Source organism: Ramularia collo-cygni (genome assembly GCF_900074925.1).
Source record: "Ramularia collo-cygni strain URUG2 genome assembly, contig: RCC_scaffold02, whole genome shotgun sequence".
NCBI lineage: Eukaryota > Fungi > Ascomycota > Dothideomycetes > Mycosphaerellales > Mycosphaerellaceae > Ramularia > Ramularia collo-cygni.
The window spans coordinates 1830733-1846996 of NW_019716256.1; the positions used below are offsets into that span (position 1 = coordinate 1830733).

The following is a 16264-nucleotide window of genomic DNA, read 5'->3' on the forward strand; positions in this document are numbered from 1 at the left end:
GAAAGCAAGGAGATGGCGTACGAGCGCAGGAGGGCTTGCTCCTCGATGCGCCGCGCGAGACGGTCCGCAGGGCAATACCCCGTCTTATAGTGATTTCATATTGATGAGAGGTTGTTGAAGTACCTGGGTGGGGGAACGGTCGGTACAGCAGGGGGTGCGTGGTCACCCCGAGCACACGCTCTGGAAAACGTCCGCCAAGCGCTTTGTGCGACGCTCTGGCACGTCGCGAAGGAACTCGGACATTAGGCGTGAGTGAAGTGCCCCGAGATCTCCCACTCCTGTGCCTACTGTGCGGGCGCGCGCCCATTGCTTGCACTCCGCGGAGCCGTGGTTATAGAACCAATGGACTTCACACCGACCGCCACTATCCTGGTAGACGTACCAGCACGGCCCCTGCCCTGTAAGTCCGTCGTCGGCGCTGACGTTTGCGATGGTGGACCTGACAATCCTCCGACTCTCGTGAAGGAGGTCCGGCATCGTGGCGACCACGAATCTGTCCTCCAGGTAGAGGACCACCAACATGCCTTCGTCTGCGCGGGTGGCCGCCACCGACGTTGAAGAGCAGAAAGCGATGCGGCTGAGCTGGCCTGCGTATGGCAGGGCATCAAGGCTCCGCAGGTCGGGTATCATAAAGCGTAGGGTGATCACTTCTGTGTTTTGACTATCATTCTCGTCAGTAGACTCGCTTCTCGAGGTGGATCTCAACTCACGTGTCATCCCTGCGTGGAATGGCTGCATTGCTCGCGAAAAGCTGTGTTGCAGGTTTCCATGACCTGTAGTTGGCGATGTCCGCAGCCGACCATTCGGAGGCCTGGACGATCAGTGGCAGCTGGGACGTACACGAGCCTTGCACGATCTTGTTCGCTACTCCCATGTACAATCTCATCCTGCCTGAGGTCGTCGTCAGGAAAGATGAGGCAAAAACCGAGTAGATGGACTGACCTCTAGGCGTGGCTTGGCCGCGAAGAACGTAATCGTTGTAGACCAGGGTGAATGCCTCATCCGCCGACAAGATCGTTCCCTGCCAGCGCCGAGACTCAGCAGCTACCCAGACTGACATTGGAGGAAATGCTGTGTCATGAGGGAGATCACCGAAGACGATGTGCCTTGCTGTGAGCTGCTTGTTCATGTTGCGGCTGCCCGTCGTCTTCACGAACATGAGTTGCTCAACGGAGAAAGGGTCGTAAACGCAGTCAACACTGTCCTTGCGGCAGCGTGGGCATGGTTGTCCGCCACGGCACAAGGTCCTCGTCCTCTGGCAATAATAGCAGGACCTAGCCAATGGCACCTCTTCTCTCCTCGAAGATTCATTTTCCTCTTGCTGCTGCTGCTCCTGCTCGACGACTGCGCCACTGATATCCTTATCCTGCTTCAGCTCTTGGTCGACCGTCGTGCCGCTGGACCGCTCGCCGTGCTGCACGCCAAAGAAGTCTTTGATAACGCGCTGCGCAGCGTTCGACTCCGTTCCCTTCGCCTGCCCTTTCTTCCGTCTACGGTTCTGCTTGGTCATAATGCCGTACTAATGAGCTCGTGCGTCCAGAGAGCGGCCATGGCTCGGTCTTGAGAAAAACGAGTGCGAGCTGGTCTGCTGCGGCTACCCGTGCACCGCTTAGCCAGCCTACCGATTTCAAGCGTGCGCATGTCCGAGTTGTCGATAGATAATTAGGAGTTCCCGCGGGGCTATTTTGCTTGTGAAAATAGTGGTGTGTTGCATCATGTTACGCACGGAGTCCTGAAACCCCCAGATCAAATCCATCTAGAAGTGGCGCGGGCCGTAGTTCTAGAACCTTGGAACGGTTTCGCCCTTCCACCACACCTCACGTCTTGACGTCGGCCTCGATCTCGACCGACCACGACGTCTGCGAATGACCTGCAAACTCCACTCGAAATGCTCGCACTTATTCCCACCAGTCGTAGTCCATCGAAGGTGCATGTGTCAAGTCTCGAGAGCTGCGATTTCGGAACAACACTATTCGCTCAGTCAAGTCGGCCCAAAGAATGACCCGAACGAATCCGTATGACGACAGGAGGATGTGGCATGTCTTTATCCAAAAGACGAGCGAAGGAGTTGTCTGCCTTATGCGCCATGAAGTCGACGATGCCGTAGCTGACGACGATACTTTCATCCTTGATCGTACTTTCAACAGTCTCGTCGATGCCTTGCGCCGGCTCGAAGATAAGGTTTTAGCTCATGCCGCAAAGGAGGCAGCACGAGAGGCCATGAGAAACCTGACCCCGGGATGCATTGGAGGATCACTCCGCCCGCAGTGGGACGTTGAAATAACAGTGGATGATTACGAGAATCCTCTCGATGACCCTGATCCCAACTGCGCTGCTGCCACATGGATGGCTCATTCGATGAATGTTGAATGCGTGAGAGCAGGTCGTGGCTTCGTCGTAACTTTGGGCGACGGACACGCACTCTCTTCTAACCTGATGATCGAGCATCTGTGGACGAACGAAGAAAAGATCGCCTACCAAGCTTGCGGAAAGGCACCAATTGACCTTTGGCAAAAGGACGTTGCTGGAAGAGATTGCATTGCTTTGAGGTTGCATAACCTTGACCCTATGGCTCAGCCTCTTCACCAGATTTCTGGTCAACGGACTCATTGGTTGCGGGGTCCGGCTGATATTTCGCACTTCATGATCGTTGGAACGAGAGCCCAGCCGGCCGGGGATGGAGCCATCAGTGGCGCAGAGAGGGTTTTGGTACTCCCCTCACAGTTCTCAACTCTTGCTAACGCAGCCTAGAGCCTGGACACTCCATCTCCAGCCGAAATGAAGTCCGGGTCTCACTTCTGGAAATCGCAGACCGGAGACCGGAAGAAAGTTCGGGACTTGAGTGATCCCAAGTGGCCCTCCAAAGAAGTCAGAATTCGCTACGAAGACATGATTCAGCCTGCCTACCAGGAAAATCGTCATCTCGACCAACTCACCACGCCCTTCTCGCAAGGCGTAGCCTCAATCTCGGCCATCCTACACGACAAGTCCGAAGTGGTATCGGATACACATGCAGCCGGCTTCAAGAAAAATCAGAGCTTTGAAACAGCACCGTATCGGCTGAAAGTCTCTCAAGTCAATCAGGCGACATGGGATTATGGCTGTGAGCACAAACGTTTGATTCTCAAGTTCATCGTGCTAATCTGATGCAGATTTCCCTTGGGACAGACGCAGTAGTCTGAACATGGCTACTTCGGCGTGAAGTGGTCGTTGGCAGTGCTATCTTCACCCAGTCCAGCCTGGAGAAGCTCATGCTCTTGTGCCGGGCGCTGATTCACCCTTCGTACAGTATATTGGTACGGACGTGCTGATGAACGCAAACTTCTCTCATCCAACTGCCTACCACGGGACTTCTTCTGCGCAGTCCTCTCCATCTTTCTGCTTACATTGCGAGAGCTCGTGCTGCTTTACCAGCCTTTGGTTTGCACTCTGCACAGTATGTTGGTACATCGTGGGTTGCCGGATATGGTTTTGAGGATGCTCAAAAGTATTCAGTGATATGAATTGGTCTAGAATCTCCAGAATTGAACTCCAGTTGTTACTTTCGTAACTTAGTGGCCCACCGTCACCGATGCCGTACTCTGCAGCCAGCAATCCAGTCTTCAGTAGGGCTGAGAGAGTTGGATTCCTCTCTTCGAACTCGCCCCTATTCTTGTCAGTGGAGAGGTTCCTTTGGAAAAGTCTTCGCTGRGCATTCGATGGCTCAATGTCATCAGATGGAATGACAGCTTGCTTGTGTGGTCGGTCAGGGTTCCCGTCTGGCCCACTGATATCCCATATCGTGATGCGTGGTTCGCGGCTCGCATCAAGGCGCCGGAAATGCCGTGCTCGTACGTTCGGTCCTGTAGATGCTGCTTCTGCATGCTGCGTGTAGTATGATATGGGCACGATCAACGTATTCGGAGACAGATGGTGTAAAGCCTGTGGAGGGTCCCCATGCCGTGCGAACGCCGCTTTCTCCTTCGCACTCCACTTGTACTTCAGATAGCCGAAGTCTGACCATGGATGTAAAGTTGCCATTACAACAAGTAGACCAGAACCCCTGCGAAGGTCAGCACTTGAATTCATCAATATTGCCCAGCCTTTCAAGCGATACTCACCTGTGAGCACACAACCTCAGGACGTTGCGAAAGAAAGCTTTTTGACCTCGCATTGTCTGCTTTGCGAAGAGACAGCGTCCGAGAGGCAGCTTGCATGACTCCCTATCCGGCAGAGTACGATCGTCGACTTCGCTTGACAATGTTGGAGGCGGAACTACGCGCAGCGGTCGCTCTTGGCATGATCTTGGGGTCGAATACTCGTGTAATATTCGCTCAACACTGTGTATCCAGGCACCATMTGCGTCTAGCACCATACGGAACCGCTGTAGGCTCGAGAAGTCTTCGAAATTGATATTCTTTTCTAACGTGGTGAAAAGAATATTTGGCAGCTCCCGCTCCRGCACGAAAAAGAAAACACGCTCAATCTCGCCGTTGCCTTTGGAGTAGTGGAATTGAAACCACAAGAAGTCAAATCTGGAGAATGAAGAGAAGTACCATCCACGTTCGGTTCCATCCCCACGGGCTACGCCAACTCTGTCCAAAGCAGAKCCCGCAGATCGAACACGCATGTCGAGCTTATGTTGAACAAAGTATTGTCTGCCTCCTAGCAGGATTTTGAAATCTGCAAGGCTAGGCTGAAKTCCGACAACATCAATGTCCAACGCTGTTGACGGGTTGAGTCGGAAATTTCTAATAGTGCGATAGAGATCCAAGAATGCCTCGTAGGCTGTGGCGTGATCTGCTTTGTCTGCTGGCCTAATGAACTTTGTCATAGTCGTGCATAGCGGTTTCCAATTGGGGAACTCGACGGCGGTCCAGGGATTGATGTAGATTCCTTCGCCAAGAGCGCAGCGTCGAATGCGGGCGATGGCCTCTGCAAGGAAGGAAATTGGCATACGATAAGGTGTGCTGCACTGATCGATCCCAGCATAGGCTCGTGGCGAATGAACAGACATCCTAGCAGTGTTGACCTTCACATCCTGGCGGCCTTCTGGATCATCCGTGTATGTTGTCTCTTCACGTTCTAGAGCCTGTTTAACTTGCAAGTAGTTTGGGATTACATCCACAAACGTGGGTTCTGCTGAATTCATGCCAATGTAGAATGCCACATGTCGCTGCTGAGCGACAGTAGTCATGTATACTTGCTCGCCCGCTTCAATTCCCACCGTGCTTTTCGCTTCGAAGAGCATCAACTTGCTCGCCTCATCATCAAGATATCGTCGCTCATGCACATCCCAGTATCGCTCTGCCCATGAAGTGCCCTTTTCATACTCTCTAGAGCAATCAACAGCGCCGTCTGCCAAAGCAAATTCAAATGATCGAATGATACAGGCTATCTGTTTCAAGATGGAGAAAATGTCACCTTCATACCAGGCGCCGCGTGTCTGATTTATCCGGCGACCCACTGCTCTGAGTGGCTCCGGAATGTCCATATGGTTGTTGTGTAGGTGCTGTGATAAAGATAGTGGTGGAGGTGATGAGCCCTGGATAATCTGCCAGGGGCAAACAAGGGATGGAAATCAAAGGAAAGCTTCAAAAACATCGTACATCATTAAACATTAGTTAACAATCTTGCTGAATTGCGAGGCAATCTGAGTCAAAAAGGCTTGGCAGTCTTTGGCGGATGCGCGTGTGATGCGCCTGAAGCTGCTTACTAACCAGATTATGTTTGTAGATCTTTACCGCGACGAGGGATAAGACGGCAGTAAACTCAGTCTTAGTTCTGAATKGGATCCCCAATTCGTGGATCCGCAATGTTGATTCCGACGTAGAACGCAACGTGGCGGCGTTGGCGGGCAAGTGTATGGTATATCAGCTCTCCAGCGGCGTCTCCGACGAAGCGTTTTGCGTCAAAAAGCTGTTTTCCGAGGGATAAGTCCTCGAGCAGTTGATAGCAAGGTCTGCAAGCCCAAACTCGGAAGCGCGGACCACGAAAGGGGACGATTTGGGCATCGAGCAAATGTCTCCCTCGTAGGACGCACCCCGTAAGCGAAGAATCCATGGATGCGTTGCCCAATAAGCCGAAGAGGGTCATCTGACATAATGATCAATCAGTCTGGCGATCATATGTGATTTACGGCAGAAAAGAAGACCTGTGGAGAGAGGACGGGTACACAACAGCGGTATCTTGGCATTCCTGTTGGGACGTGTTACAATCTATTTACATTCAGCTTGAAACACCCGCATCGCCTTCGCGCTTTCCGCCAAGTGTATGACATGAAATGCTGACTATTCCCACGAAATCTTGACAATGATGCCCAATTTGAATGGACAAAGTCTTACGCCAAACGACCGAGCTGCCACACCATGCTCACCGCGAACCGTTCAATCAGCTCAACAGCATGTCCAGGGTCAGACGAGAGGACTCGCTGCGCCATCTGAGGGAGGCTGCCCAGTTCTAGCATCAACAACTTCGCCGTGTCCTCGTACTCCTCGGAATCTTCCTGGAAACCGCCCTCCTCGGCCGTGTGGGACTTGCCGGAGGATTCGCCCGCCAGAGATGCAGGCAGATAGCTCAACATCTGGCGCAGTCCGTCAATGACGTCCTCGTAATCTTCGTTGTCCATGTTTTTAGCAAGGCTACGCATCTGAGAAAACATTCTAGCAATATAGATCGTTGCATCTTGGAGGGTTTTTCTGTCGGGCACCGGCCGGGTCGAAGGTCTTCGAGGTGCAGCACTCGCCACTGCCGCCAGAGTGCGTGATGAAGCAGGCGAGACGGGGTGCAGAGTTAGACGGCCCATATCGATGCCAAGATCCTCTGGCGCGGCGCGTTGATAACCTTGCAGCTCGATGCGCATGCTGACCAGGTTGTCCTCAAAGATAGCCTGCATAGTCTCGAAATTGGCTTTACCTGGCACGCGGAGGTCGTGGTAGGCGAGAACTTGGCGTAGTTGTGCGTTGGAGTAGGACCGGGGTTTGAAGTCGGGTTCGAGGTATGACCGGTCATGGCGGCCATGCTTAAATCGCTGGTGGGCGAAGAAGGACTCGACTGCGAACACGCAGTCGGGCTTGCTGGAAGAGGAGGCTTGGATGTTGTAGTTGGAGCACATAGCCGCGAGGCTGGTTTTGTTGTGGTGCTTGTCGAAGTCGTATCCAAAATCGACGACGGAAAGACCTCCCTTGATCATAGCAGATGGCATTATGTCGCGGATAGGGTGGATCTGGGTGCTTGAAAGATGTGGGATGTCGAGATCGAAGCGGTCTTGTATGGGTTCTTTGCTTATTTTTCTTGCGGAGAAGAACAGATGTAATCGGAAGATTGTGGAAGGTGGGTGGTAGTACGAGGAAGTGTAGTGGTATTGTTAAGTGCACAGGGCGACGACAACATACCCATATAGCCTCTGTTAGCCGAAGTGCTGTGCCTAATGACTTGGATCGGGTCCAGCCATGTCTTGACACCCATAATGTTTTAGCACCATGGTCGAACGTGAGCTGCGCACCACTGATCATACCGTTGATGCTATACGCATCGCTCCCAGCGCGCCCTGGCGTCTGGTCTCAGTTCGACAGCTTGTGTTCCACTACCATGCAGTATTTCTCATGCGATGTAGAAGACGTCTCAAATTCTTCAGGGGGACGGCTCACCTCTTTTTGCGCCTCCGCTACTGAGACTCGGTCCAGGCCCTCCCTCACGGACCAAAGCGCGGCGAGACGTTTGAGATAAGCGGCCGCGTCTGGGCGAGACGCAGTATAGATGTCATGATCATTACGCCTGAGCTTCTAGGACCATGTCTCGGATCCAAAATCCCAGCGGCCAAAGTCGAGAGACTGTGGCGTACTGAACCGAGTCCGCGCGAAACTGATTTTGTGGAGCGCAAAGCCGCGGAATGGCGGTGTGCAAGACAGCAACGACCTCTTGTACATGGCACCYGCCTGCCGACATGCCCGCATGGTATCAAGATCTTGAAGTAGCAAAGATCGAAGAAGGCGGGGTCCTTCACATGCGTGCTTCCGTATAAATATTTGGCGACTTCATGATGAGCGCGGAGAGATCCAAGAGGCAGACGCCGGGATCCRACCGAGCTCCTTTAACATCGCCAGCTCGAGAGCGCGACGGGCGAGACGTGCACCGTGTCGCCATCAAGAACTGGGACGCAGTTTTTCCTGGACTCCCTGGCCGCTCTCGTCGACGCAGCCAACCCCAAGGCCCTCTCAACACCAGTAATGATCTATCTCTGGTCTTGGAAAGGATCAGACGTACGGAAGAGCAGTCTAAGAGACTGGTTAGCCAGGTGGTACATCTCCAACACCAGTTGGAAATGCAAGAATCCTCGGCGGCGAAGCTGCGATMAGAGCGCAAAGCTGCGATTAGAGCATCTGAGGAGGGCGAACGACGATTCTTGGCAGCTCTGGATGAAACTGCTGCCCAAGAATCTGCGGGGGTGCAGGAGAGAAGTGCGAAGCTCCTCAGCAACACAGACCGATATCAAGGGCGCGGGCGCTATCGTTCTACATGCGAGTGTGGCGGGAAGAGCCCTTTCAAGGAGTGAGTGGACTGGGGAAAGGCGTCAATAGGTGACAACAACGGAGGAGACGGCGCAGGGACGGGGTATGGTGAGGAGAATAAGGAAGGCCCACCTCGAGCACATAGTGAGCTGGGTGATCGTCAGCTGTGTGTATGGCAGAAAGCCGTACAGATGTCGTCGTTCCAATCTTCTTGCCTTCCGACTAGCTGTACTGTCTCAGATGTTGAATTATTCCCTCCAATACTGAGTGCCATATCGCGAGCTGTTGGCGCGATTGGTCGCGCTAACCCATAAGTCCGCTCGATGTCCAATCCAACGCTCTCGTTTCCTTTCGGCTGTTCCGCAGCCGCGCTTGATGTATGCGTCATCTCCGTGCATTCGAGTGATAGTAGTTGATTGATTGTCCAAGATCGATGACTTTAATGAATACTGAGGAGAAAGCGGAAGGGCAATGGCCACGTCACTCACGTCCACAAAGACATTCGATGTGGGTCGTATGGCAAGTTCAGAGTGTGAAGGTTCGGGGTGAGGGTAAAACATGTGATGATGAATACGTCTCGGTAATATATGTAGGCCAATGGGAAAAGAGGGAATAGAAGTGAATTTACTGTCGCTGGAGTATCACATGAGGTCAATAGTGAGCACCACTAGCGCTCCGACCTTGGCGACAAGGATGGTCTTGGCGATGCGGCCTTCCCGTCATCCAAGCTAAGGTAACAGTGCGATCGAAATAACATGGCAGAGAGATGTTGACGGCGAGAGTGTGCGTCGTCGGCCTAGCCTAGTCGGCGTTGTGTGGACTGCGATGCTTTGGTAGCGACGGGCTGCTTGTTGGCGTCATCTGAAGTCTGCTGTTGATTCTGATGCTGGCCGTCGAGATGCGCCACAGGCTGGAAGCCTCCGAAGAGCTGCTGCTGCTGGGATTGGTGGGTGAAATATATCGGTCCGTTGAAGGGTTGTTGCTGGAGTTGCTGCTGATTTGCGAGGTACATTCCAGGGTGCCAGCCTGCGTATTGCTGCTGTTGATAGTGCAGGTGGGAAAAGTCTGCTGGAGCCTGCAAACCCTGGAACAACTGCTGTTGCAGCTGATTGACAAAGGGAGCCGTAACCTGGAATACTGGCTGCCAGCAAACACTGTACGGCTGTTGCTGCTGGTTGGCGAAATGCGGCGAGTGTGGGAACCCACCGAAAGGCTGTTGCTGTTGCTGCTGGCCGGCGAAGTGGGTTGGGCCATTAGAGCCCACAAACGACAAGGGCTGCCCAGGATTGCCATAGAATGGCACCGCATTGCTAGCCACAATGTTCCGTGGAACAGAAGCGAAGATTGTTCCTCCAGCTGTGCCTTTAGTAGAGGACATTCCTGCGCTCAAGGCCCGCCCGCCAAGCACGTCAACAGGCGGAGATCTGTTCTCGTGAGAAAGGACGAGTCCTGCATCGTCACCGGACATTGCAGTATTGTCAGACAACTGGGTAGGTCCGTCGCCAGTGAGATCAATAATTGACATTCTCTTCGCGCTGAACAACTCATTTGCGACACTCCTGGTGCTCATGGTATTGTTTCCTAAACCAAACAGACGACCGTCTGAGCTGTTGCTCGACGCTGTCGATGGTTGCTTCATGCCAAAAAGAGGGCCTCCAGGGTTACTGTTGGGATTCGTAGCATTACCAAATAAGGACATCGAAGATGGTTTGACCAATGGATTGCCCATCGAATGTTGATTCGTGACGAGAAAAGGATCTTCTATACGATTGCTCGAAGCTTCAGCATTGCCAAAGCAGGAKGCCGAAGATGATTTGGCGAGAAGACTCCCGTTCGCGAAAGTATTGCTGAACAAGGACGGAGCGAACGGAGAATGTTTCGTGCCGAACAGGCGACCTTCTGGGTTGTTGTTGTTGTTATTGGCTGTTGTTGTGTTGGCAAATGCCGCGCTGGAATGTGTGTGGCTAGTTGGCTCATCTGTGGTAGGCAAGCCTGCATTGGGAGCGGACTTGCCTTTGCTTTTGCCACCGTCGTTACCAAACCTCCGGCCTTGAAGGTAGTCTTCGACCCGCAGCTGCTCGAAACTCTTGTTCTTGTATACGTCTTGAGTAAAGATCGATTGGTGGTTCTCGGTTCCTGACCCTACAAAGAAGGACGTCCTAGCAGTCCTGCCGTTGCTTTCGCCAGATTTGCCGGTGGTGTTGGACTTCCCGGAACATACCAGGCTTGGTTGTGTTGTCGCTATCAACCTTGGCGGCGTCCGAGCTCTGGGTATTGGAATCGGCCAAGAAGCCGCGCTGCAAGGACTCAAAATCACATCGATAACGACCCACCGTCGCTCCCTGGGCGGCGGCGATCAATGGTGGCACCGATTCTACAGCACATATTTCGATGTCGCGGGCATCGAACCATGCAAGCAAGGCAGGTACAACCTGATACTTGTGCTTACCAAGCGCGCGGAGCTCGTGGGCAACAGTGATCTCGTTCCACGTATGCTTTTCTCCGGAGGCAGAGACGGTGTCGAACATTTGGGACCGAAGAGCGATCGGGTTGAGAACCGCGAAGACGTCGACCTCATTGGTTCCGATCCGAACACGGTGCTGATATTTGCAAGTAGTGTCGTAGTTGCGGTCGAAGAACTCCATTGCGGCAGCCAATTTCTCCTACAATCGGAGGTCAGCGCAAGTCATCTACAAAAGTGGAAAGTCACAGACACAGATCTGCTGTTTGCCACGCGTGCGCATATGATGCCGCTCTCCATCGCCAGGATCTTGAGAAGCCATCGTGCAAGCTGAGCCTCGAAGTCGTTGGTGTTGAGAACAGCACAACAAGAAGTGCTCGCAAACACTGCAGCTTTCAGTTCGCAAAAGGAGTCCTGAGACAGGAGGGGTTTCCTCATCTCCGCCACGGTTAACTAGGTAGGGATACCGAAACGCTGCTGTAATCTTCGGCGACAAGATGTGTGGCATCTGAGATCTACCGGCCGTGTCCTTTGATCCGTCGCGCAAGGCTGTTTTCCGAATAAACACGTATGCTGGGAGAAGCGCTGATGGCCGACTTGGCAGCGGAGTGAGACATGCGGAGACCGCTTCTTATGGTACCCTTGATATCGGACCATCTTTCAATCATGGCCCGTTCAGTAATTGGAGCTCAACTTGAGAAATGTGCGGTTAAAACGATTGATTGCGAAGTGATGTAATCATGACCGGCGAATCCTATTGGACACGAACGGTTGTTAGGCGTGCCTGAAGTCTCCAAGTTCGTACTGTGTTTTTGAACCCGCAAGGTTTACAATGGCCGCATTCATGGTCGTATCGTTACATGAGGAATCTGATATAGTGGCTGTTAGAAACTAGTGTAGCTCGAGATGAGCCGAAAGAAGATGTTCGCGAAGGGATCTTCAAGAACAAGCAGGAAAAGGAGGAATTTGGAGTTTAGGGATAGCAATTAGTTAGTAGAGCATGTAGAACAGTAATCAGCTGATACCTCGACATATAGAAATGATAATCTTGGCTCTTACTGGACTTCAGACCTTCGACAGGTGCTCCATCTTCATAGAGTCGTCCCGAGCCAAGCCTCGGTCTCTTCACAGCTATGCGTAGGCCCATGCTCTTGGCCCCTCGTCTTATGCCTTGCCCTTACACGTTACGGCTCGCGCTCGCGCCTTCCACGGAATGGGTTGGCTTACCGATCATGTCATCAGATTTTCTCACGAGAGGTAGTCGATAATGGGGCGATCGTCGATTGGTTGTGACGATCTCCTTTTCCATAACATGTATATCCTCTACGAGGATCGTTGAAAAACTCTGAGCCATTCAAGAAGACTGACATTGGATTGGCGGCCAGATCTCTCTTATGCATCATCAAGTTCCCCCGTGCTTCCGAACAATGTCCATTCTACGGATGTCAAGTCTTCGCCGCGTACGCGTGCAGACCTGTCAACCTGAGCACAGATCCTGCCCCACGGAAGACTGCTGGAAGGAAAGCGACCGGCCTATAGCTCCAAATCAGGCTCTACCTTCTCTTGAATGCCAACGGCTCGTCTTCTCCGTGACTATCTTCCGACGACTGGGAGGTGTAAGCTATCTTGGCTTCTGCTCCTCTTTTGGCTCTGGCCATGTCGTTCCGCCGCGTATGTGCTTCATTGTCTGCGGCGATTCCCTCTCGTCGACCTGTCTCCTCAGCCTCGACGCGTTCGGCCTCCAGATCATCGTTACGCTTCCAAGTCCTGCGGAGCTTCTTCTCCAAGTTCTTCACCCAGTCCTCCAAAACCTCAACAAGCCAGGTGACTTTCTGGAATTCGCTGCGTTGACTGGCCAGCCGAGGAAGAGGGTCGGTGCCTGAAGTATTAATGCGTCCGAAGTCGCCAACCGCATCACGTTCTTTGCAGTCTGGCATGTGCCGGAACACGCCAGTCGCCGCATCTCCCATGGCTTGCAGTAGCTGGTCGATGGTACCTTGACGGTCCTCGATACGGTGGTACATGCATGTCGAACAGTCGCGGATACTGCGGCATGTCTTCCAGTAGGTATGGACTACGGGGAGAGGCGGCATGTGATGTTTCTCCGTCGTATACTGAATACGTAGCTTTGCAATCCTTTCACCGATCGCTCGGAGATCGCGCTCGAGATGCACAGCCCCTGCGCAGGCTTGCTCCTCCACGGGGAATGGAACGAGCGGATTCGAGAAAGTTGGATAGCTCTGTACCAGGCGAGCCGGTAGCCTCATTGTCTTTTCGAGCATCATGAACTCCTTCTCCGTCAAGTCGTTTGCTCTGGCCACATAGCCGACTTCCTCTACCGCGTTCCCAACGCTTGCCGGTATCCAGAGCGCTGGTTTCGCGAGATCGCGCAGCGCTTTGGGCAGCGACTCGGACATCTTCTCGGGCGGACGCAGCTCAGGAGGTGGTGGAGAGTAGCTGTTAGCGAGTTTCGAGTCGTAGATGACGGCAGCGATGGAGCGATGCGAGCGAGAGGAGGTTGGACGTAGGAATGTAGCCGCTCTAGCTATAACGTTGCAGGTCGTGAAGTGAATTGCAAGCACACTAGTGCTGAGTAACTTCTCGAGCAGTGACCAAATTTTCTAGAAGGACCGGGCCTAGGTTGAACAGGCATCACCTTTTGGATGTAACAGGAACAGAAGATTTGGGAAGTAGTGATCATGGTGATGGGAAGAGGATATCATTTGCGAGCATCTGACGTTACCATAAGCTGTCTCTAGGAGGGTAGGTTCTGCTACCCGTACCGTGCACACCGTGCGTGCTGCTTCCTCTTGGTGAGAGCAGCGTAGATGATCGAATTCCCTGAGGCCGCGCAGTGTTCATAGACTAAATCATGACCGCATTCCTTGTCCATGATGTCTGAATGTTCGTCCCTTCTGTGCGGTCTTGACACCCAGCATGCGTACATGGCCCTGTCAAGTGATGGATTCCTTCAGACGCTTCTGGAACAGGATCTTAGCTGCTACGCTGTCTCGACTCGGCGGTGTCCAAGTCAAGTTCCGGTCGGGACGGGTCTCCTGGCTGGACGGGAACGGCGCATCGACTGACGGCGGCAGCACTGTGTCGTACAGGAAGCGTGCAGTGAAGTCGAGAACGTTGCCAGTCAAGGTGTTGCGGAAACCTTCTGGCATGAGACGCGTGACTGCGTGGGTGATGGTACTGGTGATCCGGGCGCGATCACGGCTACGGAGAGCCGCCAAAATCAGGCAGGCGTCCACCGTCCCAGCCCTCAGCATTTCGCCCGTGAAGTGGGTCGCGTTGAAGAATGGGATCTCGCGCCGACCGCCCTCGTTCCTCAACACGTACACTTGGTGCACTGGAGTAGTGCCTTCAGGGGTTGCCTGTGAGGTCGATCCGGCAGGAGCTGGGATGAGCGCCATCGTGGCGATCGCCGTCGTGGGCGCAGTCGAATCATTGTCCGAAACGCTGGGAGGGCCAGGCATCGGGATATTGATCAGTTCGGTGCCGGCAGGCGGCGTGTACGCAATCAGCTGGCGTGCGCTATAAAAGGTGGACATGAAAGCCGAGATAAGCCCCTTTGTGGGCTTCTTCTTACCGCCTCCAAGCTGGTGCAGCGCCTCCACTAGAGTGACTTCGGGCCAGGTGTGCTTGCGGGCGATGTGGCGCGCTTCGAGCGCCGGGCACTGAACCTGAATCTTATGGTCTTTCAGCACCGCGTAAACGACGTTATTGGGGCCATCGCAAACGCAGGTGCCGAGCGGCATAGTGTTGGTGTTGAAGTTGAAGTGCTCGCTCACGTATGCCGCAGCGGCGGCATCGGACATAATCAGGAGGTTCGGTGCGGCGATGCTGCCACACGTCAATCGTCAAGGCCAAATGCAACCTCTCTTGGAGTCGTACCGCTTGACTTTGTCGTTGGGAGATAACGTAACTGGGGCCGTGGGCGGACGAGCAATTCGGAAACGGCGACACCGCGGTTGGGATCGGTATGAACTGATGGGATCGCTGTGATAAGTTAGTGGACGGTGTGCGTGGCAATCTCATGAGTTTATACCGCTTTAATCCGGTGGAGAATGACAGTCGCGTAGCCGGTTGATAAAGGAGGATGATGAGAGAGGGGCGTGGCCACCATTCACGAATATTGCAAAGTCCCCAACATAGGTGGGTCAGGTGACACGGGAATACGCATATTCTTCCTCAACCTCATCACTTGGGCCGAGACGCTCGTCGTCAATATCCACATCCGCTCGAAGTCATGGCATGGACGCTACTACAATTGCTGGCCGCGGGAGAGATGGTGCTGTTCGCTGGCCTCGTGATTTCGGTCTTCTGGAACTGGGCCAGCGGGCTTGTGCGAAAAGCACCTGCCACGGCAATCCGAGGGAGGGCCAACGCCGGATGGAGCGCCCGGACATTGGTCGTTGCATGCGTAGTTGGACTCATTTTCCTCGAACAAGGACTTTTGCAGCTCCTACCGCCAGAAACCTACAGCACTAGTCCTAGGATTTTCTCACCGCACGAGCCTTCGCAGATCAGCCCTTCGCTGGCCGTTGACCTCGTCAACATCCTCGAATACCTCAAGCTTGACCTCAAGCAGCCGGCAGACTTCGACGCCCGTATTGAGGCCACAACCAATGCCTTTGTGGGCGACGTACAAGCAGCATTCACGCGTCATCGAACAGTCGTATCAACTCTTGCCGCATTCAAGACCGAGGCTCTGGAGTATGTCGTGGCAGCTGTAGACAGCAAAGGGAAGAATGCGCAGCCAATGGTCAAGCTCACCGCAGTTGACAAGCGGGTGGCCGAGGTGAAGAAGCATGCTGAGCTGTGCCAGGCTGCCGTGTCCAAGCTCGCGGACGAAAACACGGGCTCTGCAATTCGAGTTCAGCGMGCTGTAAATGACTTCCGAGCGACCATTCACGCGGAGCAAGCCAGGCGCGACGCGCATGGAACAGGCGGTTCCCGGTCGACTCTACTGCAGCAGCAGACGAGCGAAGGCCTCGCCAACGTCATGAATGTTGTCGGCGAGGCTCAGGACAAATTGTCGAGTATTGGCGAGCTGTATGATGGCGATCAAGAACTTTGTCTGGTTGACGCGGTGCCTCGGGCGGTGGCCGGGTGGAAGGAGGTTGTTGAGCGTGCAGGCACCATCAAGAACAAGGCAGAGCTGCAAGACACAATGGCTAAGGTTCGCGCCTGGTAGCCTCATGGGTGCCAAGGTACATGCTGGGAGGTGGAAATAGAASCAGGTACGGAACTTCAAACTCAACGGCGCATTTTTGCGCTACATAGCTAGTGCAATTCTATTCCAATG

The 16264-nt window shown here is 53.6% G+C and overlaps 10 protein-coding genes; 3 read left to right on the plus strand and 7 right to left on the minus strand.

Moving 5' to 3' along the window:
- Positions 1-162: 162 nt before the first annotated feature.
- RCC_02256 (uncharacterized protein) lies at positions 163-1510 on the minus strand (the record flags this gene model as incomplete). XM_023767538.1 has 3 exons in its annotated part: positions 163-661; positions 711-891; positions 943-1510. The coding sequence occupies 3 exons, from the start codon at positions 1508-1510 to the stop codon at positions 163-165; spliced, it is 1248 nt and encodes a 415-aa protein (XP_023623306.1).
- Positions 1511-1998: 488 nt separating this feature from the next.
- RCC_02257 (uncharacterized protein) lies at positions 1999-3202 on the plus strand (the record flags this gene model as incomplete). XM_023767539.1 has 3 exons in its annotated part: positions 1999-2703; positions 2752-3103; positions 3153-3202. 3 exons carry the CDS (start codon positions 1999-2001, stop codon positions 3200-3202), a joined length of 1107 nt encoding a protein of 368 aa, XP_023623307.1.
- A 137-nt stretch (positions 3203-3339) lies between these two features.
- Positions 3340-5473, minus strand: RCC_02258 (uncharacterized protein; the record flags this gene model as incomplete). XM_023767540.1 has 2 exons in its annotated part: positions 3340-4042; positions 4101-5473. The coding sequence occupies 2 exons, from the start codon at positions 5471-5473 to the stop codon at positions 3340-3342; spliced, it is 2076 nt and encodes a 691-aa protein (XP_023623308.1).
- Positions 5474-6319: 846 nt separating this feature from the next.
- On the minus strand, positions 6320-7171 carry RCC_02259 (uncharacterized protein; the record flags this gene model as incomplete). Its single annotated transcript, XM_023767541.1, has 1 exon — positions 6320-7171. One exon carries the CDS (start codon positions 7169-7171, stop codon positions 6320-6322), a length of 852 nt encoding a protein of 283 aa, XP_023623309.1.
- Positions 7172-8737: 1566 nt separating this feature from the next.
- On the minus strand, positions 8738-9049 carry RCC_02260 (uncharacterized protein; the record flags this gene model as incomplete). Its single annotated transcript, XM_023767542.1, has 1 exon — positions 8738-9049. The coding sequence occupies one exon, from the start codon at positions 9047-9049 to the stop codon at positions 8738-8740; it is 312 nt and encodes a 103-aa protein (XP_023623310.1).
- Positions 9050-9285: 236 nt separating this feature from the next.
- RCC_02261 (uncharacterized protein) lies at positions 9286-10218 on the minus strand (the record flags this gene model as incomplete). The annotated part of the gene is made up of 1 exon (XM_023767543.1): positions 9286-10218. The coding sequence occupies one exon, from the start codon at positions 10216-10218 to the stop codon at positions 9286-9288; it is 933 nt and encodes a 310-aa protein (XP_023623311.1).
- A 2285-nt stretch (positions 10219-12503) lies between these two features.
- Positions 12504-13367, minus strand: RCC_02262 (uncharacterized protein; the record flags this gene model as incomplete). The annotated part of the gene is made up of 1 exon (XM_023767544.1): positions 12504-13367. The coding sequence occupies one exon, from the start codon at positions 13365-13367 to the stop codon at positions 12504-12506; it is 864 nt and encodes a 287-aa protein (XP_023623312.1).
- Positions 13368-13887: 520 nt separating this feature from the next.
- On the plus strand, positions 13888-14496 carry RCC_02263 (uncharacterized protein; the record flags this gene model as incomplete). Its single annotated transcript, XM_023767545.1, has 1 exon — positions 13888-14496. The coding sequence occupies one exon, from the start codon at positions 13888-13890 to the stop codon at positions 14494-14496; it is 609 nt and encodes a 202-aa protein (XP_023623313.1).
- A 180-nt stretch (positions 14497-14676) lies between these two features.
- Positions 14677-15082, minus strand: RCC_02264 (uncharacterized protein; the record flags this gene model as incomplete). XM_023767546.1 has 3 exons in its annotated part: positions 14677-14799; positions 14851-14955; positions 15005-15082. 3 exons carry the CDS (start codon positions 15080-15082, stop codon positions 14677-14679), a joined length of 306 nt encoding a protein of 101 aa, XP_023623314.1.
- Positions 15083-15205: 123 nt separating this feature from the next.
- Positions 15206-16153, plus strand: RCC_02265 (uncharacterized protein; the record flags this gene model as incomplete). The annotated part of the gene is made up of 1 exon (XM_023767547.1): positions 15206-16153. One exon carries the CDS (start codon positions 15206-15208, stop codon positions 16151-16153), a length of 948 nt encoding a protein of 315 aa, XP_023623315.1.
- Positions 16154-16264: the final 111 nt, after the last annotated feature.